This window comes from Sapajus apella, unplaced genomic scaffold (genome assembly GCF_009761245.1).
Source record: "Sapajus apella isolate SASKATOON/1434 unplaced genomic scaffold, GSC_monkey_1.0 scaffold2, whole genome shotgun sequence".
NCBI classification, from domain to species: Eukaryota; Metazoa; Chordata; class Mammalia; order Primates; family Cebidae; genus Sapajus; species Sapajus apella.
The window spans coordinates 69,865,431-69,891,401 of record NW_022436942.1 but is presented as its reverse complement, the minus strand read 5'-3'; the positions used below and the strand labels follow the sequence as shown (position 1 = coordinate 69,891,401).

The 25,971-nt window shown below is 49.9% G+C and overlaps 1 protein-coding gene across 1 annotated transcript in view; it reads right to left on the bottom strand.

Moving 5' to 3' along the window:
• The window catches only part of ALDH2 (aldehyde dehydrogenase 2 family member), a 42,304-nt gene extending 24,329 nt beyond the window's left edge, over positions 1-17,975 (bottom strand). Inside the window, exons 1-3 of the mRNA XM_032239881.1 lie at positions 17,775-17,975; positions 2,972-3,076; positions 1,479-1,619 (exon numbers count right to left, since the gene is read on the bottom strand). Of these exons, the coding sequence (XP_032095772.1) occupies positions 1,479-1,619; positions 2,972-3,076; positions 17,775-17,888 (360 nt within the window). The 5' untranslated portion in view covers positions 17,889-17,975. The remainder of the gene's footprint in view (positions 1-1,478; positions 1,620-2,971; positions 3,077-17,774) is intronic.
• Between the last annotated feature and the right edge of the window lie 7,996 nt (positions 17,976-25,971).

The window sequence follows — 25,971 nt, the reverse complement described above, 5'->3', positions numbered from 1 at the left end:
CAAAAAAAAAAAAAAAAAAAAAAAGAAAATACAAAATTAGCAAGGCATGGTGGTATACACCTGTAACCCCAGCTATTGGGGAGTCTGAGGCAGGCAAACTGCTTGAATCGGGAGGAGAGGTTGCAGTGAGCCAAGATCGTGCCACTACACTCCAGCTTGGGTGAGGAGTAAGACTCCATCTCAAAAAAAAAAAAAAAAGAATGCTAGTGCAGGGAGTCAGGCTACCCAGCCCTGTCTAGAAATATTAGCCAGAGATGAACCCTTTAGGCTAGAACCTGAAGGATATGTAGGGGGAAACCGGGCAAAGGGGATGGTACGGATGGTGATGGGCAAAGAGCATCCCAGGCAGGTGCAAGCCCTGATGCTCAAAGAGGCTTGGCAGTCAAGCATGTGAGCACAAGCTCAGGAGCACATGTGAATGTGAGGACCGTAGTCCAGCATGACTCAGACAATGGAACCAGAACAGGCTGGGTTTTTTTTTTTTTTTTTTTGAGACAGGATCTCACTCTGTCACCCAAGCTGGAGTACAGTGGCACCATCACAGCTCACTGCAGCCTTGAACTCCTGGGCTCAAGCAATCCTCCTGCCTCAGCCTCCCAATTAGCTACGACTACAGGCATGTACCACCACACCCAGCTAGTTTTTTAACTTTTTGTAGAGATGAGGTCTCTCCATGTTGCAGGCTGGGTCTTACAGACCATGCTGAAGATTTCATCCTAAGGATACCACATGCCATGCAGGGCGTAAGAGCGGAGTGCCATGGTATAATCTGCCTTCTGGAAGGTTCACTCTGATTGCTGTGTGCAGAGCTGATTGGGGCTGGATGGAGATTGCCTCCTGGTTTCTTCTCCTCTTGCAGCCAGGGGGAAGGCCTGCCATGGAGGGGCCCTGGGAGAGGTGTCCATTCCCAGGAGTCTCTCTCCCTGACACAGCTACTCTCACCTCCTCCAGATTCTTCTTGCTTAGCCAAATCTGCCACATCAAAGGAGACACTGAGGATGGTCGCGGTGGCTCATGCCTATAATCCCAGCACTTTGGGAGGCCAAGGTGGGCTGATCATTTGAGGTCAGGAGTTCAAGACCAGCCTGACCAACATGATGAAACCCCATCTCTACTAAAAATACAAAAAAGTTAGCTGGGAGTGGTGGTGCATGCCTGTAGTCCCAACTATTTGGGAGGCTGAGGCAGGAGAATTACTTGAACCCAGGAGGCGGAGGTTGCAGTGAGCCAAGGTCATGCCACTGCACTCTAGGCTGGGCAACAGAACGAGACTCTGTCTCAAAAACAAAACAAAAAAACCAAAAACAAAGGAGATAGTGAAAGGCTCCTCTGGTTAGTACAGAGGTGCCCCCCAAAGGTGTCCAGCCTATGCCATTCCCATCAGGCCCATGTCAGCAGTGTGGCCCCTGGCTGTTCATAGGATGCTGCAGGCCCATTTGTCACGTGGGATCTGATGGGGAGAAGGGCTGAGGACTCACTGCCAGGTAGGTCCGGTCCCGCTCGATCAGATCAGCCAGGCGGTTCAGCAGTCGGCCCCTGTGTGATGCATCCATGCGGCGCCATGGTGAGCCTAGCTGGAAGGCCGCCCGGGCAGCCTTCACTGCCTTGTCCACATCTTCCTGGAAAACACAGGAAAACTCAAGCCTTCCTGGAAAACTCAGGCCTTCTCAGCAATAACCGACTCCGAATGCAAACACATCCAGAGGGCTGTCAGCACATCGCTACACGGAAAACCTGCCCGTAACTAGTGCTCCTAGCCCAGCAGAGCCCTGTCTGATGAGCACCAGATTTTGGCAAGGGTCTGAATAACATGACCCTCCCCTCCTTTCCTGAAGTCCTGATGGGAATAAGAATCTGGACAATTTCTTTTTTTTTTTTTTTTTGGACCCTGGCTGGGCCAGGTGCAGGACCAAGGCCCCACAGCTCCAGCCCGGGCCTGCGAAGCCCTGTATTTTTATTTTAAAATTTATTTATTTGTTTATTTAGAGATGGTTTCTCACTCTGTTGCCCAGGCTGGTCTCAAATTCCGGGGCTCAAGTGATCTTCCCACCTCAGCCTCCCAAAGTGCTGGGATTACAGGCCTGAGCCACCGCACCCAGCCATTTATTTATTTATTTTAGAGATGGGGTCTCACTATGTTGCCTGGGCTGGTTTCTAACTCCTGGGTTCAAGCAATCCTCCTTCCTGAGCCTCCCAGAGTGCTGGGATTATAGGCGTGAGCCACTGCTCCTGGCCAAAAACACAAAATACTTTTATTAAGAGTGTAATTTAAGTCCAGGCTCTGTGGCTCACGCTTGTAATTCCAGCACTCTGGGAGGCCGAGGCGGGCTGATCATGAGGTTAGGAGACCATCCTGGCCAACATGGTGAAATCCCGTCTTTACTAAAAATTTAAAAAAAATTACCTGGGTGTGGTGGTAGATGCCTATAGTCCCAGCTTTTCGGGAGCCTGAGGCAGGAGAATTACTAGAACCCAGGAGGCAGAGACTGCAGTGAGCCAAGATCACGCCACTGTACTACAGCCTGGGTGACAGTGCAAGAATCCGTTTCAAAAAAAAAAAAAAGAGTGTTAACTGAAAAATTTTAAACATATTATCATCAGCTTTGATTGGTTCCTACAGCCTATGCAATTCAAACCTCCACAGGAGCTAGTTCTTAGGATATCCACATTCTACCCAACAAGGTTTCCATCTAGCAGTACCTCTCCCTTCTCTGACCTTCAACTTCCAGGTCTGGAAAGGAGATACTGTATTAGATATTTGACGAATTCACTTCCAAGTCTATAGTTCTATACTAAGTGAATTAACACTGTTGTCTGCAGTGAAATTTCTGTTGGTTAATTTACTCGGAATTTTTCATGTATCTTTAGTTGTAAAAGTAACACACATACATGGTGAAGCTTTCACCACATAAAAACATACAAAATAGAAAACTAATCCATCCCTGCCCCGAGGTAAGTCACCAGTTCTCACCTTGTCCCCTTCAGCTACCTGACAGATGACCTCTCCAGTGGACGGATTGACCGTGGGGAATGTTTTCCTGCTGACGGCATCATGCCATTCATTGTTTATGAAGATCTACAGTGAGAAGGAAAGAAGTTCTCAGGACCAGCTCTCAACCTAATACTGACTACCAGTATTGTAAGAAAAAAAACACACACAAGGAAAAGCAAATATGAATTAATTTCAGAGTGGTATAGCCTAGAAATGAAAAGCACAGGCCTTGCAGACAATCTAGGCTGGAATGCCCACTCCACCAAGTGACCTTGGGTAAGTCATTTGACTTTTCAGTGCCTTGGTTTCCTTGAAAAATGAAGAGGATGTTCCTACTTGTTTTAGTTATCCACTGCTGTGTAACAAAGCACCCTAAAACTTGGTGGCTTAAATTGATTTATTATGCCCAGATGATGATTGGGCTTATCTGGGCAGAGTTCCCTTGTATGGCTGCAGTATGAGGGGCAGCTGGGGTCACAGTCACCCAACTCTGAGGCTGAATGTGCAAGATGGCATCTGCACTCACTCGCCTAGCACCACGTGGCTGGTTGGGGTTCCTGACTGCATGGCTGACTCAAGCTAGTCCGAATTTCAACATGGCAGCTGGCTTCTCCTAAGACAGTATTCCTAGAAACCCAGGTGGAAGCTGAAAGGCTTCCTAAGTTGTAGCTTCAGAAGTCACCTGGCCTCATTTCTGCCACCAAATTCTGTTGGTCAACGTGAGTCACAGGCCCAGTCCAGAGTCCCAGGTTGAGAGAGCCTCCCCTTCTTCCTAAGAGGAATGACAAAGAATTTGCAACCACCATCATTCTATTCCACTCCCACACAAATTTGTTGTTGAGAACTAAATTAGATTTATTTTTATTTTTATTATTTTTTGAGACAGGGTCTTGCTCTGTCACCCAGACTGGAGTGCAGTGGTGCGATCACAGCTCCCTGTAGCCTCTTCCACCTGAGCTCAAGCGATCTTTCCACCTCAGCCTCCCAGTAGCTGGGACCACAGGCATACACCACTACACCTGGCTAATTTTTGTATTTCTTGTAGAGATAAGGTCCCTCTATGTTGACCAGGCTGGACGGGAACTCCTGGACTCAAGAGATCCTCCCCCCTCAGACTCCCAAGGTGCTGAGATTACAGGTGTGAGCCACCATGCCCAGCCTTAGATTATTATTTCATTCACTCAGCAAATGCTTAACAAACACCTGCAATGGGCCACACATAGTTCAAGGACTGAGAACACAATAGAGCCAAAAGCCAACAAAGACCGTGCTCTCATGGTGCCCATAAAATAAAGAGGCAATCAAATACAGAATATCACCTCAGACTGTACAGACGAGGGCGAAGGGAAGAACAGGATCCAGAGAGGGTGACTAAGGTGAGGGGTAGAGGTGGTGGCAGCAGCAGGCCGCCCTGAGGAGCAGACATTTGACTGAGTCCTGAATGATGAAAAGGAGGGGTCCACAGGAAGAGCTGGAGGACCAGCAGTCCAGGGTGTGGAAAAGCAAGTGCAAAGGCCCCAGGGCAGGAATACATCTGGTGGATTTGAGAAAAAGCAAAGGTGCCAGAGTGACTGGTGAACCAAGAAGGAAGTGATAAAAAATGGCGTCAGGGAGGAGTGCGGGTCCCAAGACATCCTTAGTTCCTCTGGCTTATAATTTAGACCAGGCTGTCACCCAACCAAGCCACATTTGGGGGAAGACTTCCTTCCTCATGAGGCAAATACAGGGAATGAAAGCCTCTCCATTCGCTCAGAGGAAAGGTCCTTACCTATTACCTAAAGTCCCCTATTAAAGTGCCAGAGTTGGCTGGGTGCAGTGGATCACACCTGTAATCCCAGCACTTTGGGAGGCCAAGGCAGGCAGATCACGAGGTCAAGAGATCAAGGCCATCCTGGCCAACATGGTGAAACACCGTCTCTACTAAAAATACAAAAAAATTAGCTGAGCGTGGTGGTGCATGCCTGTAGTTCCAGCTACTCAGGGAGGCTGAGGCAGGAGAATCACTTGAACCAGAAACCAGAGGTTGCAGTGAGCTGAGATCACACCACTGAACTCCAGTCAGGGTGACAGAGCGAGACTCCATCTCAAAAAAAAATAAAAGTGCGTTGTTTCCATCTTGCTCTCCAGGCACCAGGCGAAGGTCTTGGGAAGGCAGAGAAGACATCTCCCAGCAAGCTGATCCCTTCGGGCTTGGTAAACCAGTTTCCTGGCAGGGTCCATGGTCACCTCACCAGTGCTGGGGCAAAGGCCAAAGATGACATGAGGCAAAAACATCTGCCTCTTTGCCTGCCTTCCTTGGGGATCTCTCTCGCCCCCAGCATCCCTGCATGGCCTCGCCCTGGCCTAGAACTCCAGTGAGACATTTGTGGTCACTCTGGGCCAGAGTCTCTCACCATAAACAACACAGAGCTGCCAAGCAAAGCCTGGAGTGAGGCTCACATCAGGACTGGGGAGGGGTGGCCAGGCTCACCAGTCAAAAGTAGACATTCAGCCCAGCACGATGGCTCATGCCTGTAGTCCCAGAACTTTGGGAGGCCAAGGTGTAAGGATCGCTTGAGCTCAGGAATTTGAGACCAACCTGGGTAACATAGTGAGACCCCATCTCCACAAAAAAAGTGAAATATTAGCCAGGTGTGGTAGTGCACGCCTGCAGTCCCTCCCAGCTACTCAGGAGACTGAGATGGGAGGATTGCTTGACTGCGGCTGGGAGGTTGAAGCTGTCAGTTAGCCATGATCACACCACTGCCTCCAGCCTGGGCAACAGAGCAAGACCCTGTCTCAAAAAAGAAAAAAAAAAAAGGGGAGCAAAGGTTCAAAACAAGAATCTGGGTGGGCTGGGTGCAGTGGCTCATGCCTATAATCCTAACACTTTGGGAGGACAAGGCAAGAGGATTGCCTGGGCTCAGGAGTTCGAGACCAACCTGGGTAACATAGTGAGACCCTGTCTCTACAAAAAATGAAAAATTAGCTAGGTGTGGTTATATGTCCACAGTCCCAGCTACTCAGGAGGCTGAGGTGGGAGGACCACTTGAGCTGGGAGGTTGAGGCTGCAGTGAGCCACGATTGCACGACTGCACTCCAGCCTGGGTGACAAAACAAGACTCTTAAAAAAAAAAAAAGAAGAATCTGGATGAATATGGGTTCTTCTGCTCCTGATTTTGTCACGTGGGACAAGGCTCTCACCCCCTCACCCCTGTGTCTTTGTTTCCTCATATGTAGGGTAAGAATCACTCTAGAGCCCCCTTTATAAAGCCATGTGAGGGTCTGAAGTCTCTGTGCCAAGCATGGAGCGAATGCCCAATGCCGTGATGATGGTGGGGTGGTGATGGAGTGCCCCAGGAAGGAATCACTCAGGTAAGGGCCTAGCAGGAGTCACGTTCCCAGGCTGTTCCGCATAATCTCTGTGGTGGAATCCTCAGCTGTGCACCCACAAGAAAGGCGTTTGGGCTCGGAGAAGAACGTGTGTAAACATTAACCAAGGTTTTGGAGGCATACTTGTGTGGTTTCATATTAGTTGATCAATCATTACTCTTTACGGAAATGGCATCCTTTTTTCTTCCCACAGGAGGGTTGGGTTATTTCCAGTGTGGGGACAGGTGTCTCCAGCATAAGGAGCTGGAGACGTGGCAAAGCCAGGAGATGCCTAGACCTAAGTTCAAGTTGGACTATGCTGTGTCTGGGCAGCGGGCCCTGGGTGTTTGCTCCCCAACTCTTGAGTGTCGGCTCCTCCTCCAGTTGCCTGTGGAGGAGAGGGGAACTCCCAGGGCTGCCTGCTAGAAGATGGGGTCTCACAGGCATGCGGGGCGGGCAGGCAGCCTGCAGTCGTCAGGTAAGTGTCCTTCTCTTCTTCCCCTTGCAGCACAGGCTCAGGGTTCATACCTCACACACAACTGCCTCGCAGCAAAGCACTTGGGTCAGCAGCGTTAGGAAGGTACAGAGAAGCACCAGGCTGGGCTGGGCGGAAGTAGATTTGGTTGCCCTTGTGCTTTCCCCCAGCTTCTCCTTCCTCCCCCAGCTAGGGAGGAAGTCCACTCAGCCCCATGTGTCATGGATACTGCCAACATTTACTAGCTACCCCTCAAGCAGCAGCCCTGCACCAGGGTTTCGATATACTTGGATTGTTCCCATTTAAACATCATAGCAAGCCTAGGAAGTGAACTTCATCCTCTCCACTTCACAGCAGAGGACGCTGGGCACAGAAGAGATCCAGCCACTTGGCTCTAGGTCACACAGCAGCAAGGCAGAGCCAGGATTTGAAGCCAGGTCTTTGGGACTCTAAGGCCTCTGCCCTTTGCTCAGTTCTTCCAACTCCAACCTCCAGCCATAGCCCAGGTCTGCCTTCAAGGAGGCTGGAATTCTTGATTCCCGAATCTCCATCTTTATGGTTTACTTGTTGCCCCAACACAGGTTGATTTCAAATTTTGATACTGAGCCAAGCACAGTGGCTCATCCCTGTAATCCCAGTACTTTGGGAGGCCGAGGCAGGTAGATCATGAGGTCAGGAGTTCAAGACCAGCCTGGCCAAGATGGCGAAACCCTGTCTCTACTAAAAATACAAAAATTAGCCAGGTGAGGTGGCATGTGCCTGTAATCCCAGTTACTTTAGAGGCTGAGGCAGAAAATTGCTTGAACCCAGGAGGCAAAGGTTGCAGTGAGCCAAGATCACGTCACTGCACTCCAGCCTGGGTGACAGAGTAAGACTCCGTCTCAAAAAAAAAAAAAAAAAAAAAAAAAAAAGATTTTCCATCAAAATATTCAAATTCCTAAAAACTTTAATAAATATGCCTCACTTTGTTTTGTAAAAGTTGGATTCATTCACCCACGCATTCCATTAGCTTTCACTGACAGCCCTGGCCACTCCAGCACTGAGTCCAATAGCCAAGTCCTGGCTCCTGGGAGCTGAAGTTCTGATGAGGAGAGGGCATGGTTAACAAGCAAAACCAAGCAAGTAAGAAGTGGAAAGAGGATTGGCCAGCTGAGGGGTCAGATGGCGCCATTAAGCAGGGACAGGAAGGGTGACTGCTAGGAAGAGCCTGGGGAAAGGAGGAAGTGAATGAGCTGATGTGGCTGCAGAGTGTGGGTGAGGGGAGAGCGGGATTCTACCCATTGCGTGCCAGTAGGTACTTGGTGCTGGGAAGACCCAGGAGACCAGGGGGACCAGGACTGACACGGCCACGTCGTTTCTAAGAGGAGGTAACAGACTTGCTATTTACTAACTTGCTTTTCTCAGTTATAGTTTCTCTTGGACATTATTCCACCAGCGATCAGGCCATGGTTTATTTAACCATTTCCTACAAATGCACTTTTAAGACAAGTGATCGCCATTCCAGCAACAGCTGCAGCAAACATTCTTTCACATGCATTTTGTAATCGTGGGACAGGTTACTGTGCAGAAGTGAGAACTACTGAGTTAGAGGGTAACAGGATCCCTCTTCACCTTGGATATCTTGTTCTCCATGCCAGGCAGAGACTTGGTGGTGATGGTGGTGGCCGAGGGGCTCAGAAGCTGGAGCAGGGTCAGTGCCCAGAGCAGGACAGCTGGACCTTGGGGGTGGAGGACAGAGTAAGGCCAGGAAGGAATGAAATTCTGGCAATCACCCCCAGACCCCATGACAATGGGCAGTCATCATCTGCCCAGGGTCTCCAATGAGAGGCTAAATTGTGTTCAGTAGCTCTGATTTAAGAAGGCAGAACACATTCTTGCAAGATTTCACTTCAAGCTTTCATGCATGAAAGAACTGGGCATGTTTCCTAGGAAATCCCCGTCCCTGAAACACCGTATTTGCCCAAAGAGTGAGTGAGCTAATGTCGTGGTTTTGCAGCCCAGGATGATCCCGACAGCAGGTGCTCTTTCACTTACTAATCTGCAGTTACGTAATTAAGTCTAGTGGAAAGCAGATGCCATTGCTTGTATTGCAAGATCCCAGGGAGTAAAGTTCAAGACAAACATGGAATACCACACACATTCCCTCTTCCCCGCACAACATCCAGAACCCTGGGTTAGGTGGGGATTAAGACGAAAGGCAGCCGTCTCCCCAGGCTTGCTGGGGACACTCCCCACCCGAGACTAACCCAGGAAGATGGCGGCCAAGCCTCCTCCCCACTCCTCTACCCCACGGCCTTTTCTCACCTCTTCCAAGATGGGAGGTTTGATTCTACTCTGGACTGTTTGCCAGGCAGGTGCACTTTCAATTTGTCGTTCTCCTTACGGTTTGGCAACCTCTGTGTTGCTGTGATGGACTTCCCCTGGGCCGATTTCACCACCCCTTGTGTGTCCCCATGTTCCCACTGATAAAAACTCCCAAAGTATTTGCAATAAGGCCCTTTTGAATAGAAATACTGGGTTCCCATTAAGCAACCCCTTTCCTCACTTCTGGAGCACAAAACTGTAAACATGGTTTCACAGGCCAGGCACGGTGGCTCACGCCTATAATCTCAGCACTTTGGGAGGCCAAGGTGGGTGGATCACGAGGTCAAGAGATCGAGACCATCCTGGTCAACATGGTGAAACCCCATCTCTACTAAAAATACAAAAATTAGCTGAGCACTGTGGCACACGCCTGTAGTCCCAGCTACTCGGGAGGCTGAGGCAGGAGAATTCCTTGAACCCAGGAGGTGGAGGTTGCAGTGAACCGAGATCGCACCATTGCACTCCAGCCTGGGTAATAAGAGCAAAACTCCGTCTCAAAAAAAAACCATGGTTTTCATAAATGGCAACCATTCATCATTCAATAAATATTTACCCAACTGTGATCCTCTGCCAAGGTGCTAGGTGCCAGGAATGCAAAAGGGAACAATACAAATATGATTGTCCCTCAAATGTTTATGAATACATTCTTATTAACTGATCATTAGTCAGGGAGATCAAGTTCACACTAAGCTGTAAGTCTGAAAGCGGGCTTCAAATTTAACCCTGCCCAACTTTCAGACACATGACCTTAGTTATACTTAACCTGAACTTGACCTCCCTGAGCCTCAGTTTCCTCACTCGCAAGATGGGACGGCAATTATAGCTGGCTTATAGAGCTGCAGGTAGGATGAAGGGTGAAATGCAGGTACAAGTCCTCAGCAGAGGGCCTGATAGATAACAGGTGATGGATAATCATGATTACTGGGGCAGGGGAGACATACGCTTGTCCATAATATGTACATTCTCAACTCAACTTGACCTCAGGAACACAGACATTATTATAGCCCCGTCATCTGAAACTCAAGTATGCCCCACAGATTCTGGGTGGGCAGGAAGTACTGAATGGCCATTTGTGTTCTCTGATTAAAAACATGTTATTAGAAGAAGTAACCAAGGAGGGGCCCAGTGAAACCGCAGACTCTCTGGGCTGCCTAAATCTATTTCTATAGAGGCTCTTAAAACTCCTAGCTGATCGTGGTGGCCCATGCCTGCAATTCCAGCACCTCTGGTGGCTGAGGCTCAGGAGGATCCCTTCAGCTCAAGAGTTTGAGGTTGCAGTGAGTTTTGATCATGCCACTGCACTCCAGCCTGGGCAACAGAGCAAGGCCCTGTCTCGAAAAAAAAAACAACAAAGAAAACTCCTAAAGAAGCCATCAATCTGTACATTCAATAGGGAGATTCAGTCAGCATAAAGTCACTCCAAAACATAGGTTTTGGTTCATTCTGTAAGAAAAAGCAAATTCCTGCTCCAGATATACTGTTAACAGTGACTATCTACAGGGGTGGCACATCAGGGGGCCATTATTTTCTTTCTTTTTTCTTTTAATATCTGTCCATAGGGTATTAAGTTGTTTTTTTTTTTTTTGGGTTTTTTTTTTTTTTTTTTTTGAGACTGAGTATCACTCTGTTGCCTAGGCTGGAGTGCAGTGGTGTAATCTTGGCTCACTGCAACTTCTGCCTCCCGGGTTCAAGTGATTCTTATGCCTCAGCCTCTCGAGTAGCTGGGATTACAAGCGTGGGCCACCACACCTAGCTAATTTTTGTATTTTTAGCAGAGACAGGGTTTCACCATGTTGGCCAGGCTGGTCTCAAATTCCTGTGCTCAAGCAATCGGCCCCGCTCAGCCTCCCAAAGTGCTGAGATTACAGGAGTGAGCCACTGTGCCTGGCCAATTTTCAAAGAAATCAAACATTTAAGTAAAGCTAGAATCCCCATTCATCACTACCCTTATCCCGCCCTGCCCATCCCCTATCCTGTCCTACCTGCCCAGGCAGCAACTACCCTCACACCAAGGAGAATTTTCCTTCCAGCACATTCTTACATATTTTTTATTGAGATCTGTCTATCAGGCCGGGCGAGGTGGCTCACGCCTGTAATCCCAGCACTTTGAGAGGCCAAGGTGGGCGGATCACGAGATCAGGAGATTGAGACCATCCTGGCTAACAGAGTGAAACCCCGTCTCCGCTAAAATTACAAAAAATCAGCCAGGCATAGTGGCACGCACCTATAGTCCCAGCTACTTGGGAGGCTGAGGCCAGAGAATTGCTTGAACCCGGGAGGTGGAGGTTGCAGTAAGCCAAGATCCACACCACTGCACTCCAGCCTGGGTGACAGAGCAAGGCTCCCTCTCAAAAAAAAAAAAAAAAAAAAAAGAGAGAGAGAGATTCGTCTATCTACATGAAAAATAAAGTTTTGTTTTGCACAGTTTTCATGGTTTCATATGGTGTAGAGTGCTGGACACTTTTCCTCTTTGACATATTGCTTTTGAGAGACATTATTCGTACAGGTCCAGCCAATGATTTGTAACTGCTGCATGCAGAGAATTAGTCCCTCCTATAACTGTAATATAGGTGTTCATCTATTTCCCAATGGAACTCAAGCTGGCTTATTTCCTAAGCTTTTACTGACATAAGAGAAGTTGCAATGAACATTTCTGTACAGTGCCTATGTATACTTGCAGTGTTGCCTAGGCTGGAGCACAGTGGTGAGATCAAAGCTCTTTGATGCCTCAAACTCCTTGGCTCAAGCAATCCTCCTGCCTCAGCCTCCCAAGTAGCTGGGACTGCAGGAGCTCACTACCATGTCCAGCTAATTTTTTAAAGTTTTTGCAGAGATAGATTTTTGCTATGTTGCCCAGGCTAGTCTTGAACTCCTGGGGTTAAGTAATCTTCCCACTTTGGCCTCCCAAAGTACTGGGCTTACAGCTGTGAGCCACTGCACCTAGCCTTGGGACATCCATCCTTAATTGCCTTTCTGTCAGTTCTCTCTTTAGTTCAGTGGTTCATGCCTATAATCTCAGCACTTTGAGAGACCAAGGAGGGAAAGATTGCTTGAGCCTAGGAGTCAAGACCCAGCCTGGGCAACATGGCGAAACCCCATCTCTATAAAAAATGCAAAAATTGGGCCAGCGTGGTGGCTCACACCTTAATCCCAGCACTTTGGGAGGCCAAGGCAGGTGGATCGCCTGAGGTCAGGCATTTGAGACCAGCCTGGCCAACATGTGAAACCCCGTCTCTACTAAAAATACAAAAAAAATTAAGCAAGCGTGGTGGCAGGTGCCTGTAATTCCAGCTACTCAGGAGGCTGAGGCAGGAGAATCGCTTTAACCTAGGAGGTAGAGGATCCAGTAAGCTGAGATCGTGCCACTGCACTTCAGCCTGGGTGACAGAACAAGAGTTTGTCTCAAATACATAAATTTAAAAAATAAAAAATACAAAAATTAGCCAGGTGTGGTGGGGTATGCCTATAGTCCCAGCTACTTGGGAGGCTGAAGGAGGAGGATAACTTGTTGACGGAGCCTGGGAGGTTGAGGCTACAGCGAGCACCACTACACTCCAGCCTAGGCAATAGTTCGAGACCCTGTCTCAAAACAAAAACAAAAAGAGAGGGTAAGAATAAAGATGCAAGTTTTAATTCACCCCAAACTCCCATTCTACTTTATCACAACCTAGCTCACCCCTTCAGGAAACAAGCTGTAAATACAACAGCACTCACATCAAGTGGAGTTTGATCAACAAGACACTGCAAGCCCACAGCGTCACTGTTATTCCAGCTCCTCCTTAAGCCTGCAATCAATATAGAGGCACCAGCAGCCATGAGGCCAGCACTGCCTGTGGCTGTGGAAGCCTCACCCCATTTGGTCCTCACAGCAACCCAGTGATGCAGATGAAATTTTACCCCATTTTACAGATGAGGCAGCTGAGGTGCAAAGTCTACCACTGCACATACCATCTTTCTCCCTGTCTCCCTGCTTTGTTTTTCTCCATAGCACTGATCGTCTTGTGCCGTACTATTCATTTCACTTATTTATCTGTCTTTCTCCACTTCCCAAGATGCCAGCTACCCTTGGCAGGGATTCCTGTCTGTTTTGGTCACTGGCACTGGTGGTGCACAGGAAGTGTCTGTCGAATGGATGAACCTCCCCAAGGGCTCATTAACTAGTGAGTGGCATGCACTCTGAGGGCAGGGCAGGAAATGGTGTCTCATGATATTTTCTTCTTTGTTATTAACAAATATGAATTGATGATGGTGAAGATGGAATTATGAACTATGCCCTAGCCATGGTTTGCTGAAACCACAGCCCCTTGGGTTTTCCTTTGAGTTGTGTTTCTAGACCGCAATGACCCTCCCAAGTCAGAGAGAAAAAAAAGAATGAAAAAATGAATAGCAGTTTTGTTGACAGGGATCTGTCCCTGAAACATGACAAATGCTCCCCTTTGGGGAGCCCGGCCATCATCAGCCCCTACTACAGGTCCCTGCTGGGAGAAGGAACACTCATCCTGGAACTTTTCTCACCCAGCCAAGAAGCTCGCTACCCTGCGGCTGCACCCAGGACAAGCAGAGGCAAGAGGACACAGGAAGGTGGACCGAATCACCCCACGCAATCTTTTGGGGTTCAGAAAGTTGAGAAAGTGCCTGTCCCCTATCTAGGTGAGCAGACCAGCTTGTAGAGCAAGTTTCTCCCAAGTGCCCATAACTCTCCAAATGCTCTCGGGAGAGAAGAGCCAGTGTCTGAGGAAGCATCTTCAAAGACAATCTAGTAAGCTGCTTTTGTGAGACTGACTCCAGAACAGTTTACTGAACTTCAAGGAACCACTGTACCCCAGGGAAATGTCCAGGTGTATGATCTATTAATAGTTTGCACCCAGGTGCCCAGGTAAGAGGCCCTGGAGCTCCTGCCAGCTGAGTCAAAAATAAGGCCAAGCTGCATACAGCCCAGGGGGTTCTAAGAGGGCAGGTTCCAGCATGGTGCTGCCAGAGTAGAATGCTGTGCGGTCCCTGAAAAGGATTTAAAAATATCTGAATGTACTCAGAATGATAACCCAGGTATACTGTTCAGTGAGAAGAGGAGCTTCAGAATATAAATTGCTGCATCTCATTTATGATTAAAAAAAAAAATTCTGGCCGGGCGCAGTGGCTCATGCCTGTAATCCCAGCACTTTGGGAGGCCGAGGTGTGCGGATCAACTGAGGTTGGGAGTTCGAGACCAGCCTGACCAACATGGAGAAACCCCATCTCTACTAAAAATACAAAATTAGCTAGGTGTGGTGGTGGTGCATGCCTGTAATCCCGGCTACTCGGAAAGCTGAGGCAGGAGAACCTCTTGAACCCAGGAGGCAGAGGTTGCACTGAGCTGAGATTGTGCCATTGCACTTCCACCTGGGTAACAAGAGTGAAACTCTGTCTTAAAAAAAAAAATTCTAGTGTGCTTGCATCCTCTTTCTCTCTCTCTCCATCTCTCTCTCTCTCTGCAGGCACTTGTAAATGCAAACAAGATGTCTACAAGAGACATATCCACTGGTTCACAGTGCTCTTGGAAGGAGTACAATGGGGTATCCAGAGAGGTTTATTTATTTATTTATTATTTTTTTAAGAGATGCGTTCTTGTCCAGTTGCCCAGGCTGGAGTGCAGTGGTGCAATCATAGCTCACTGCAGCCTTACGTCTAACCTCAAGCAATCTTCCCACCTTGGCATCCCAAAGTGTGAACAGGCATGAACCACCTTGGCCGACTGTGTCTACGGGGTTCTAAGTCAGTCCTCTGCATTTTTATACAGTGACCATGTGTTACTTTAATGATATCAAAAAATATGATAAAGGAGATTGGGCGCAGTGGCTCACACCTGGAATCCCAGTACTTTGGGAGGCCGAGGCAGGCAGATCACAAGGTCAGGAGTTCACCACCAGCCTGGCCAACATGATGAAACCCTGTCTCTACTAAAAATACAAAAATTAGCTGGGCGTGGTGGCGGGAGCCTGTAATCCCATCTACTTGGGAGGCTGAGGCAGGAGAATTGCTTGAACCCAGGAGGTGGAGGTTACAGTGAGCCGAGATCTCACCACTGCACTCCAGCCTGGGGGACAGAGTGAGACTCTGACTTGGGAAAGAAAAGCAAAGTCTGATAAAGACAAGCAGCCACAGAGGAATTGACTCGGCCCCTCCAGCCTACACCCACAGATGAAATCTGGAGAAGAGGACATCGTTTTTTAATTATTTATTTATTTTTATTTTTATTTTTTTAAAGACAGGATTTCACCTTGTTAGCCAGGATGGCCTTGATCTCCTGACCTTGTGATTTGCCCGTCTCAGCCTCCCAAAGTGCTGGGATTACCGGAGTGAGCCACCGTGCCCAGCCAAGAACAGGACGTCTTACCCATGGGTCTGGGTGCACATTTGGACCCAGCTGCCTCACCTGCATGTGATGAAGGACAAAGATCATAATCAGAGCCTGTGGCCACAAGGGTTCACAGTGTGATGGCTGTCCCTTGAGGACATGTCTGAGACAGGGTCTCACTCTGTGGCTCAAACTAGAGTGTAGTGGCCTAATCACAGCTCACTGCAGCCCCAAACTCCTAGGCTCAAGTGATTTTCCCACCTCAGCCTCCCAGATAGCTGGGACTATCGGCATGTGCCACTATATCTGAATAATTTACTTTTTTTAGTAGAGACTAGAGACAGGGTCTTGCTATATTGCCCAGGCTGGTCTCGAAGTCCTAGACTCAAGGAATCATCCCGCTTCGGCCTCCCAAAACGCTGGGATTTACAGACATGAGCTACTGTGCTTGGGCTTGGCTAGATCTTTTTTTTTTTTTTTTTTGAGACGGAGTTTCGCTCTTGTTACCCAGGCTGGAGTGCAATGGCGCGATCTCGGCTCACCGCAACCTCCGCCTCCCGGGTTCAGACAATTCTCCTGCCCCAGCCTCCTGAGTAGCTGGGATTACAGGCACGCGCCACCATGCCCAGCTAATTTTTTGTATTTTTAGTAGAGACGGGGTTTCACCATGTTGACCAGGATAGTCTCAATCTCTTGACCTCGTGATCCACCCGCCTCGGCCTCCCAAAGTGCTGGGATTACAGGCTTGAGCCACTGCGCCCGGCCCTTGGCTAGATCTTTTGATGCTCAAGTCTTCCAAGCATGAACTCCTCAGTTTCACAGGCTGCCAAGGGAGCCACTGCTGCTGACTTTTTAGCTTATGTTATGCAAAAGACATTTTATTTTATACTTTTAAAAATTCCCTTGCAAATGACCTTTGTAACATCCCCTAAAATCACACGCATGTGCCTTTACCCATCACCTATGTGCAGATTTGCAGCCACACTCAGGACCAGACCAGTGGGTGTGCTGTTGAAAGCAGCTGGCTAGGAGCCAACTCTACAGTATCCCAAATCGGCAATAGTCCCAGAGGATCGGTGGTCCCTTTGTTCCCACCCAGAGTCACAACACACTATGTATGTTCTGCTTAGGGGCTTACTCCTGGACGTTCAGCTGTGAACCCCAACTGTGCCACTGACTTTGGTCTTCAGTTGAGTCACTAAACCTCTTTGTGACTCAGTCTCTTCATCCATAAAATGGAGAATTACAGTCTCTGCCTCCTGAGGCTGTTGTAAGAATTACATTAAACTGCAAAACAGGCAGATGCTTAGAACAGTGCCAGGTACAAAGGCTGTGCAGAGGACAGAAGCTGTGATTAACAATGAAGTGACTGGTTGATGAGGGCCTGTGCGAACCTCACCTTCTGAGCCCCTTTCCATTTTATAGGAGAAAAAGCTGAAGTCAGAGAAGGCAGCCAACTTGCACTGGCACAAACAAAACAAACTCTTTCATAACCAGTTTCAGCCTCCGTGAAGTCTAGCAATTTACCCAAACTCAAAGATCAAAAGAAAAAATATTCCAAAGCATTACTGACTGAGCAAGAAATAAATGGACCAAGGGAATAGGTTTTATCCTGGAAAGCTCCTCCTTGGTTTGGTCGAAGAGAGCCAGAATTGGAAGCCGCGGACACCCCTTGGGGTCGGCGCCCGGGGGTCGAAGGTCCTCCAGGCTTCCCCACTGCCAGCAATGGAAGCAGCCGAGCGCCCACTGGTGTGGCCTCTCCCGCGGTGAAGTGGAGAACCTTGGCTGCAAATCACCTCTTTCCTTGTTTTCCTGCTGAACTCCTTGGATGAGGGCATGAGTTGGGGTAAAGATGACGAAGGAAAAGACAGAAAAGTTCCTGCAAAGAGGGACTTGCCCGTGTCTTCCGAGTGGGTGATGGTGGGGACCCTATGCAGACCCGAAGAGGGCCGGAAGCCAAGGACTGTGGGGAGAACGGAACCCGAAGAGTTGGCTCTGGAAAAAGAGACGGAGGCTGGGCGAAGACGGAGAGGGGGCTCAAGTTACGGGGAAATGGGACAGGGACTTGACGTCAGAGGTAGCGAAGAGGCAAAAATGCTCGCAGAAGAGGAAGGGGCAGGTGTGCTTCCAGGTCAGCCTCTGCAAACCCCTCGAGTCCCAGATGGGTAAACTGAGGCCCACGGTGGCGCGGGGCCTCTCTAGGGGCCTGCGGGGACTCGGGCCGGAGAACAAAGCGCGGGCCGGGCTGGGGGGCTCACCTGGTTGCAGAACACCTCGGGCTGCTGGTTGGGGGCGGGCACGGCCTGGGTGGCAGCGGAGGACAAGAGGCGGTGGCCCAGGCGGGGCCCGAGGCGGGCGGCGACGCGCAACATCGCGGCGGGCGAGAGGACGGCGAGCGGACAGACTGCAGGGCTAGGGGCGCAGCACTGCGCCGACCCCGCTCCCACCCCGCGCGGCCGCCAATGGGAATGCGGGGGCGGGGCCGCCTTTCCCCACCCTCCGGCCGGGGCGCGCCGAGGAGCCGGGGGAGTTCCGCTGCTGCCTCTCGCCTGGCGCGACGCCTCCGCGCCCGCCAACGCCCTCCGCGTGTGCGGAAGTACCCGGCGCCGCGAACACAGCTCGCCTTGCTTGAGCCCCCAGTGTGTGCCTTTGACCCCAATGTGAATAGGCCCGAGCCAGGGCTACCCTGACCCTGGCTGATGGACCAGGGGAAGAGACCAGCCGTAAACCCAAAGGCGAGATGATTTCGGAGGTGAAGGAGATGAACGGGGTGGCATGGGTGGGGCAGAGGGCCCTGCTTTTATAAGCACCGTGATCAGGAAGTGACGAGTGAAACCAGAATGATGACAGGGAACAGCAAGGGCAAAGGCCGGGAGATGGGACCGCCTGGCACGTGTTAGAGAAATGGAAAGAAGGAAAGAATGGAGCCCAGTGAAAAGGGGAGAGAGAGGGGAGAGAGGCGGCCAGGGCCAGGGCAGGGAGGGTCTTGGAAGCAGTGATTCGGAACTTAGAACAGGATGACTTGCATGATTTGCTTCTTAACTCTTCTCCGGTGGATGTAAGGATTTTGTCAGGGACATCCTGGAGTTGGGCCCTGGGCATGCAGGAAGGAACAGAGGACATTGGCTGGTAAGGGAAGTGGATACCCGGTCAAATGAGTGCATTTCAGCCAGATAAATGTCAACAAAAGTCGGAGGGGGTGAGAGGAGCTGAGCTGTGCCAGGAGAGATATGTTTAGACAGCAGAGAATTACAGAAAAGGGGCACACCCAGGCAACAAGTGTCCAGGGAGCTGTTTGTGGCTGGAGCCCCTGGAGCTGAGGCCAGAGAGGTTGGCTAAAGCCCAGTTAAAATGACTAAGCCCAAGTGTGGATTCTAGGGCCAAAGAAGGCCTGCAGAGTGTGGGAGTTTTGTTTTGCTTTGCTTTCAAGGGCTAATACAATGCCAAACGGGTATTACAGCAGAGCTGTAATATAATTACTGTCTGTAAAAGAGACGCCCCAGAATTCCAGTGCAAATGCAATAAAGTCCCTGCTCATGTTGCTTCCAACAGGTGGGAACTCCTGGAATTCTCTTCCATCTGGGAACTCAGGGACCCAGGCTCCTGTCTTTGTGGGACTCTGATTTCTGAACTACAGTATATTCTGTTTCACTGATCTATTTGTGTGCCAGAATGATGCTGTTTTAATCACTGTAGCTTTCTCTTAAGTCTTTTTGTTTTTTTCCCTCAAGACCAGGGTCTCGCTCTGTTGCCCAGGCAATCACGGCTCACTGCAGCTTCGAACTCCCAGGCTCAAGTGAACCTCCCACCCCAGCCTCCTGAGTAGCTGGGACTATAGGTGCACACCACCATGCCAGACTGATAAGGTTTGGCTGTGTCCCTACCCAAATCTCATCTAGAATTGTAACTCCCACAATTACCATGTGTCCTGGGAGGAACCCAGTGGGAGGTGACTGAATTATGGAGGCGGGTCTTTCCCGCACTGTTCTTGTGATAGTGAATGAGTCTCGTGAGATCTGACGGATTTAAAAACAGGAGTTCCCTTGCACAAGCTCTTTTTTACCTGCTGCCATCCATGTAAGATGTGACTTGTTCCTTCTTGCCTTCCACCATGATTGTGAGGCCTCCTCAGCTATGTAGAACTATACATACATTAAACTATTTTTTTTTTTTTTTTTGTCTGAGACAGAGTCTCCCTTTGCCACTCAGGCTGGAGGGCAGTGGTGAGATCTTGCTTCACTGCAACCTCTGCCTCTCAGGTTCAAGCGATTCTCCTGTCTCAGCCTCCCAAGTAACTAGGATTACAGACATGTGCCACCATGCCCGCTAATTTTTGTATTTTTAGTAGAGACAGGGTTTCACCATGTTGGCCAGGCTGGTCTCGAACTCCTGACCTAAGGTAATCCGCCCACTTCAGCCTCCCAGAGTGCTAGGATTACAGGCATGAGACACTGTGCCCGGCCTAAACCTCTTTCTTTTGTAAATTGCCCAGTCTCAGGTGCGTCTTTATCAGCAACATGAAAATGGGCTAATACACCTGCTAATTTTTTTTTTTTTTTTTTTTGTAGAGATGGGGTCTCTATGTTGCCCACACTGGTCATGAACTTAAACCTGGGCTCAAGCAGTCAGCCTGCCTTGGTTTCCCAAAATACAGGCATGTGCCACCACGCCCGGCCTTCTCCTAAGTCTTAATAGCTTATACTAATATTTCTCTTACCAAGATCTTTCAGCCTGGAAGTGATGAGGCTGCATATGTGCCTTCAAGGGATTGCTTTGGGAACAGCATGGAAACTCAGTTTTAGAGGGGAGGCAGGCTGGAGGCAGAGAGATGAGGAGGGCCTGGTTGGCAGAGACAGTGTGAAGGTGGAATTGACAGGTAGCTGTGTGGAGATGAGGGCTAGGGAGGAGTGGAGGGGGTTGTTGAGGTTCCTATCATGTGCTGTTCCCCAGAATGGGGAAGCCAGGAGCAGCAGTAAGCTTGGTTGTGGGGAAGGGAAGAGAAAATGAGCTGACATCCCCGTTCACGTACATCGATACCACGTGCAGCAACGTGCTTCATCCCTGCTGGTGTGCGTGGTGCGTGTCTCAGTGCAGGACACGCTGGTCCACAGGTTCATTTATTCTGATTTGCTCATCTGTGGTGCTCACTGTAACCCTATCCAGCAGCTCTCTCATTCCTGGTGCCCTACTGTTGGTGCACCTCTTCCCAGACACATCCTGCCCTCTTTCCTTAAGGAAATCTTCCCTATCAAGATCCAGCCCAAGTCCCATCTTCTGGGGATGTCTTCCCTGACCACAGTAGCCTTCCTTAGCTCCTTTTTTTTTTTTTTTTGACAGAGTCTCTCTGTCACCCAGGCTGGAGTGCAGTGGTACCATCTCGATTCACTGCAACTGTGCCTTCCGGGTTCAAGTGAGTCTCCTGCCTCAGCCTCCCAAGTAGCTGGGCTTACAAGCATCCACCACCACATCTAGCTAATTTTTGTATTTTTAGTGGAGACAAGGTTTCGCCATGTTAGCCAGGCTGGTCTCAAACTCTTGGCCTCAAGTGATCCACTGGCCTTGGCCTCCCTAAATGCTGGGATCACAGGTGTGAACTACCGCACCCAGCCTCAGCTGCTTTCACATGGTCCTCAACCAAATACTGCAGCCCAAGATCACCTGGATGTGCTGAAACCCTAATATAATTATGGCTCCTTGTGGCTCAGTCTCTCCAAAGCATAAAGTAAAACTTAACTCTCAACCTAGGTTTCTCCCTGACAGTATCTCTGAGCGCTTTCCTCTCTTCCACGTTTCTTTCCATCTGTTTCCTGGTTCTTCATTGCCCCTTGTCTGTGGGCTCACTGGCAGGAATGGGGCCGGCAGAAGCATAGGCATTCTCATAGTGCTGAGGCCTTCTGGGGAAACACCTCAAAACCACATCACTTCCTCTAAGGTGGACAAATTCTTAGCTTTCGACTACTCGGAAACATTTCATTGTTAGGGCACAACTGATGAGTTTTCAGGCTTAAAAAAAAACCTAGTTCCACTTGCTCCCTAACAAAGCTGGTGACTGAGGTCTCCTTCAGGGTCACTGACTCGTGAGTTTCTAGATGTTTGGCTGTTTTTAGTTCCTGTTCTGGGACATTTACTCTGTCTATGGAAGCTCTTCATTGTTGTTGTTGCAAACAATGATGTTAGGTGGGTAATTCAAAGCCCCATAACAGGAAGACATTTGCCCTCACAGGTAGGAGGAAAAATATGTGGTCAGCCTTGAGCCCCAGCTCTGCCCTCATTTGCACATGTACACACACACACACACTCTCTCTCTCTCACTCTGACACATAGCTGGCTCAACACCTCACATGCAGCCAGGCCCACAAATTGGATGCACCCTAATGGACCCTGACCCACTAAGAGGCAGTGGGGGGGGGCATCCTGGAGATTATTCTGGAAGCATCAGAAACTCATGCACTTCTTGAGGCACAGCACGCTCTCCTTGGTGATGTGGGCCTCATCAGCTTCCTCCTTTCCAGGTTAGGAGGCCAGCAGCTCTCAGGAGGTGATCTTAATGGTCCATGCCATGGAATAGAAAGAGCTCTGGGATCTTCTGAATTTAGGTTTGAATTCACTGACATGCTGTGTGATCTTAAGCAAGTTGCACAACCTCTCTGAACCTCTGTCTCATCTGTAGCAGGGGCAGAAAAAAAAGGATGTGCCAATTGTGATAGGGTTCAAAATAACTGGCTGGGTGCAGTGGCTCATGCCTGTAATCCCAGCACTTTAGGAGGCTGAGACGGGTGGCTCACCTGAGGTCAGGAGTTCCAGACCAGCCAACATGGTGAAACCGTCTCTACTAAAATTATAAAAATTAGGTGGCTGTGGTGGCACGCACCTGTAATCCCAGCTACTCAGGAGGCTGACGCAGGAGAATCGCTTAAATCAGGGAGGAAGAGGCTGCAGTGAGCCCAGATCATGCCACTGCACTCTAGCCTATGTAACAGAGTGAGACTCTGTCTCAAAAAAAACAAAACAAAACAAATAATAATATACAGATAATTTTTGGCACCTAGTATGTACCAAATACCCAGCAGCTCTTATGGTTCCAGCCAGGCGGTGTCCACTCATCCTCCTTCCCCTAGGGATCAGGTGAGGGAAGTCTAGCCCATCTCATCACCCTCGCATCTCAAAGTGGGCCCCAAAACAAGGGGCATGGCCTGCAAGTGTGTTAGGAAGGCAGGCCCACCGCACCACACTGCATCTTAACCTGATCTCAGGGGCATCCCTTTGCTAGTTAAGTGTGAGAAACATGGCATCTTAGCTGGTCCAGGCTGGTCCTCAGCCCGGATGAGGCCCCACAGGCCTGCACCCCAGCGAGAGCACAGCCACCTCCACTTTAGTTGGTCCTGCTCCTGACTCCAGCCACACACGAACAGGTGGTGTGTGCTGTGGCTTATGGTAAGCTGCACGTCATCCTACTTAATCCTCAGGTGATTCTGGGAGGCAAGGACTGGTCTACTCATTTTTCAAATGAGAAATTCAGCTGGGTGTGGTGGTGCATGCTTATAATCCCAGCACTTTGGGAGGCTGAGGTAGGAGGATTGCTTGAGCTCAGGAGTTTCAGACCAGTCTGGCCAACACGTTGGGACCTCCGTCTCTAAAAATTTTTAAATAAATAAAATGAAAGATCTAAGTCTCTAAGATGAAGGAACACTTCCCAAGGTTGCCCAGCTGCTCTGTCACAGAGCCAGGATTTAAACCCACTTGAATTTGGGCAATTTGAATCCAGAGCCACGGTCCTGACAAAAATTCTCTCCTTGACCACACTCTCACCAGCCTCCCTGAGCCCTCGTCTCCACTAGACCTCAACCTTGGCCTAGAAAAACTGCAGACTTTCAACACAAATGCTTAAGTCCATACTTCAAACCCCCATAAAAAGACTTGAACAGTTACATGGTGTCCAACAGCTCAAGGCCACATCTCTGGGATGACCCTGCCTGCCTGAGAAAACCCAAAGCTGTCAAAAGAAGTTACTTTTTGTTCTAGCAACACTAGAAGATGGACCCCGTCCCCCAGCTTCCAAGAGAGGACAGGAGCCTAATTCTTAAGCACCAGTTAGCAAATCCAGATGGGTGTCACGCCAACCACGCTCCTTCCTGCTGTCTATACAGTTCCCCTTCCTGACTCTTGTGCCCCCGTCCCCACCACCACCCCTCCTGTCACCTGTGCTCAAATCCAAGTGGTGCTCAGTTCCCACTGGGTCCCCCTCCCTATAGCAATGGCCTATGAATGATTAAAACCTGTCCTGGCAGGGCACGGTAGCTCACACCTGTAATCCCAGCACTTTGGGAGATCGAGGCAGGCAGATCGCTTGAGGTCAGGAGTTTGAGACCAGCCTGGTCAACATGGCAAAACCCTGTCTCTACTAAAAATATAAAAATCAGCCAGGAGTGGTGGCACACACCTGTAATCCTAGCTACTCAGGAGGCTGAGGCAGGAGAATCGCTTAAACCCAGGAGGTGGAGGTTGCAGCGAGCAGAGATGGTGCCAGTGCACTCCAGCCTGGGCAACAGAGTGAGACTCTGTCTCAGAAAAATAACTAAAACCTGTCTCTAACACTTTAGTGTCCAGCTTTACCTCTGACAGCTCTTCACCACTGTGACATCCATCTCACGCTAATAGGATAGAAAATCCCCTGGGTCATTTCACCAGTAAACTTAATTAAAAGAAACCCTGTCCCAGGTTACTTGCAGGTGTGGGCCCCAGGCCGCTGGAGTCTGTCCCCTCTGATGCACATCCGTTTTGGTAAAATGGACAAGAGGGGAGAAATCTGTACCCATGTTGCAGCAGGGAGGGCAGCAGAAATAACCAGAGGGGTCTCTGAGTGACAGCCCTGGTACCCGCAAGGCATCCCTGGGGAACTCTGAAGCCCTGGGTGGTGACAGACAGCCCCTGGGGACTCGGTGATGGAGACACATGGCAGAGATCACTGGAGCCTGTTCTTTTGGTGTCACTCCCAGCTGCCACCTTGAAGGGGCCCCACCCACGCAAGTTGCCTGGAACTCTCTTTGCAGCCTCTATAGGATTGTTCTGGAATGATCTGACAGTATCTGAAATCAGGCCCTGGGGGAACACAGGTCTTGGCATCCAGTTGCCACCTGGGTGCCATTACAGGTGTGAGCCACTGTGCCCGGCCTGCCCTTTCTTCTTGATAGGCAGGTTTGGCGAAAACCCCTCTTCTGTAAAGAGTCCTCCCTCCCCTCCAGCCCCAGCAGTGCATGCCCCATCACTCACTGCGCCCTCCAGGGCACTAACCGCTATCCCCCACTTGAGATGCAAATCTCCAAAGGTCAGCAGTTGGCCTTTTTTGTTCACTTGCACATTCCCCAAAGCCTGGCCTCCTGGTGGGTCCAGAACTGGGGCTCCCTCAACAGTGGTGGAATGATCTAGTGGAGGTGGAGGGCCTGTGGGGATCCACCCGTCTGCAGGCAGCATTCCCAGGGGCCCCGGTGCCTCTGGCCCTCAAGGCAGAGGATCTGAGAGAGATGTGGGGGGCGCCCACAGCCTGGTTCCCATTTTCCTCTCTGCAGTCATGCTACTGAACAGGCAAGGTTAACCTCAGAGGCCACGAACGATGTTCTTAGGACCATGAGACAGCCCAGGACACAATCACTTCCTTTTTTTGGAAAAAAAAAAAAAAAAAAAAAAAACCCTCCTCCCACCTGAGGTCTGAGGCAGCTGCAAGCACTCAGCTGCTGGGCTCTTGGCCAGTGTGGCTGGGCTCTTGGCCAGTGTGGCTGGCCTTGTGACAGGCATTCGTTTGGGGTTTACCTTCACCTTCCTTGAGCAACAAGCAGTTTCTCAAGTGTGGTGAAGGGGCCCCTGCCTCCCCAGACCCCCAGGCACATGGATCTGAGGAGCCCATTCACAGACCCCTATGAATGGTGCTGGTCCTGTAGGGGTGCAGTCCTGGCTGGCCATTCTCAGGGAAGGCGGTTCCCGCAGGATCACTTCTGCAATGTGGCAGCCAGGGGGATGGTCCCTGCCCGTCTGGTCTAACCTGAGATGGGTTTTGGCTACACTACCACAAATTATGAGATGAGCAGGCTGGGTCCTCACTGCCCCGGCTCATCTCTGCATGTCGCCAGTATTTCTCAAGAAGCTCAGACCACAAGTGAGCGAGAATTTCCACTCTCCTCAGAGAAGAGATTGCGCTCCAAAATGTAATGGCGAATGGGCCATCATCTCCAATTCCCCAGGTATTCTGACTATGGAGCAGGTGGAGGAGGTGGAGGCTGCAGGGGCCTCACACAGCAGCTCCTGGGGTTGAAGCGTGTATGAGCACAGAGCCCTGGGCTACACAGTGAGGGAAGGCAGTCAACTTGGGCCTACAGCACCCATGGCCTCTGCGTTCCCAGCATGTATGGGGCTGACTGGTGGCTTGGACCCCAAGGAAACATAGGCAGGAGGAGGCACAGA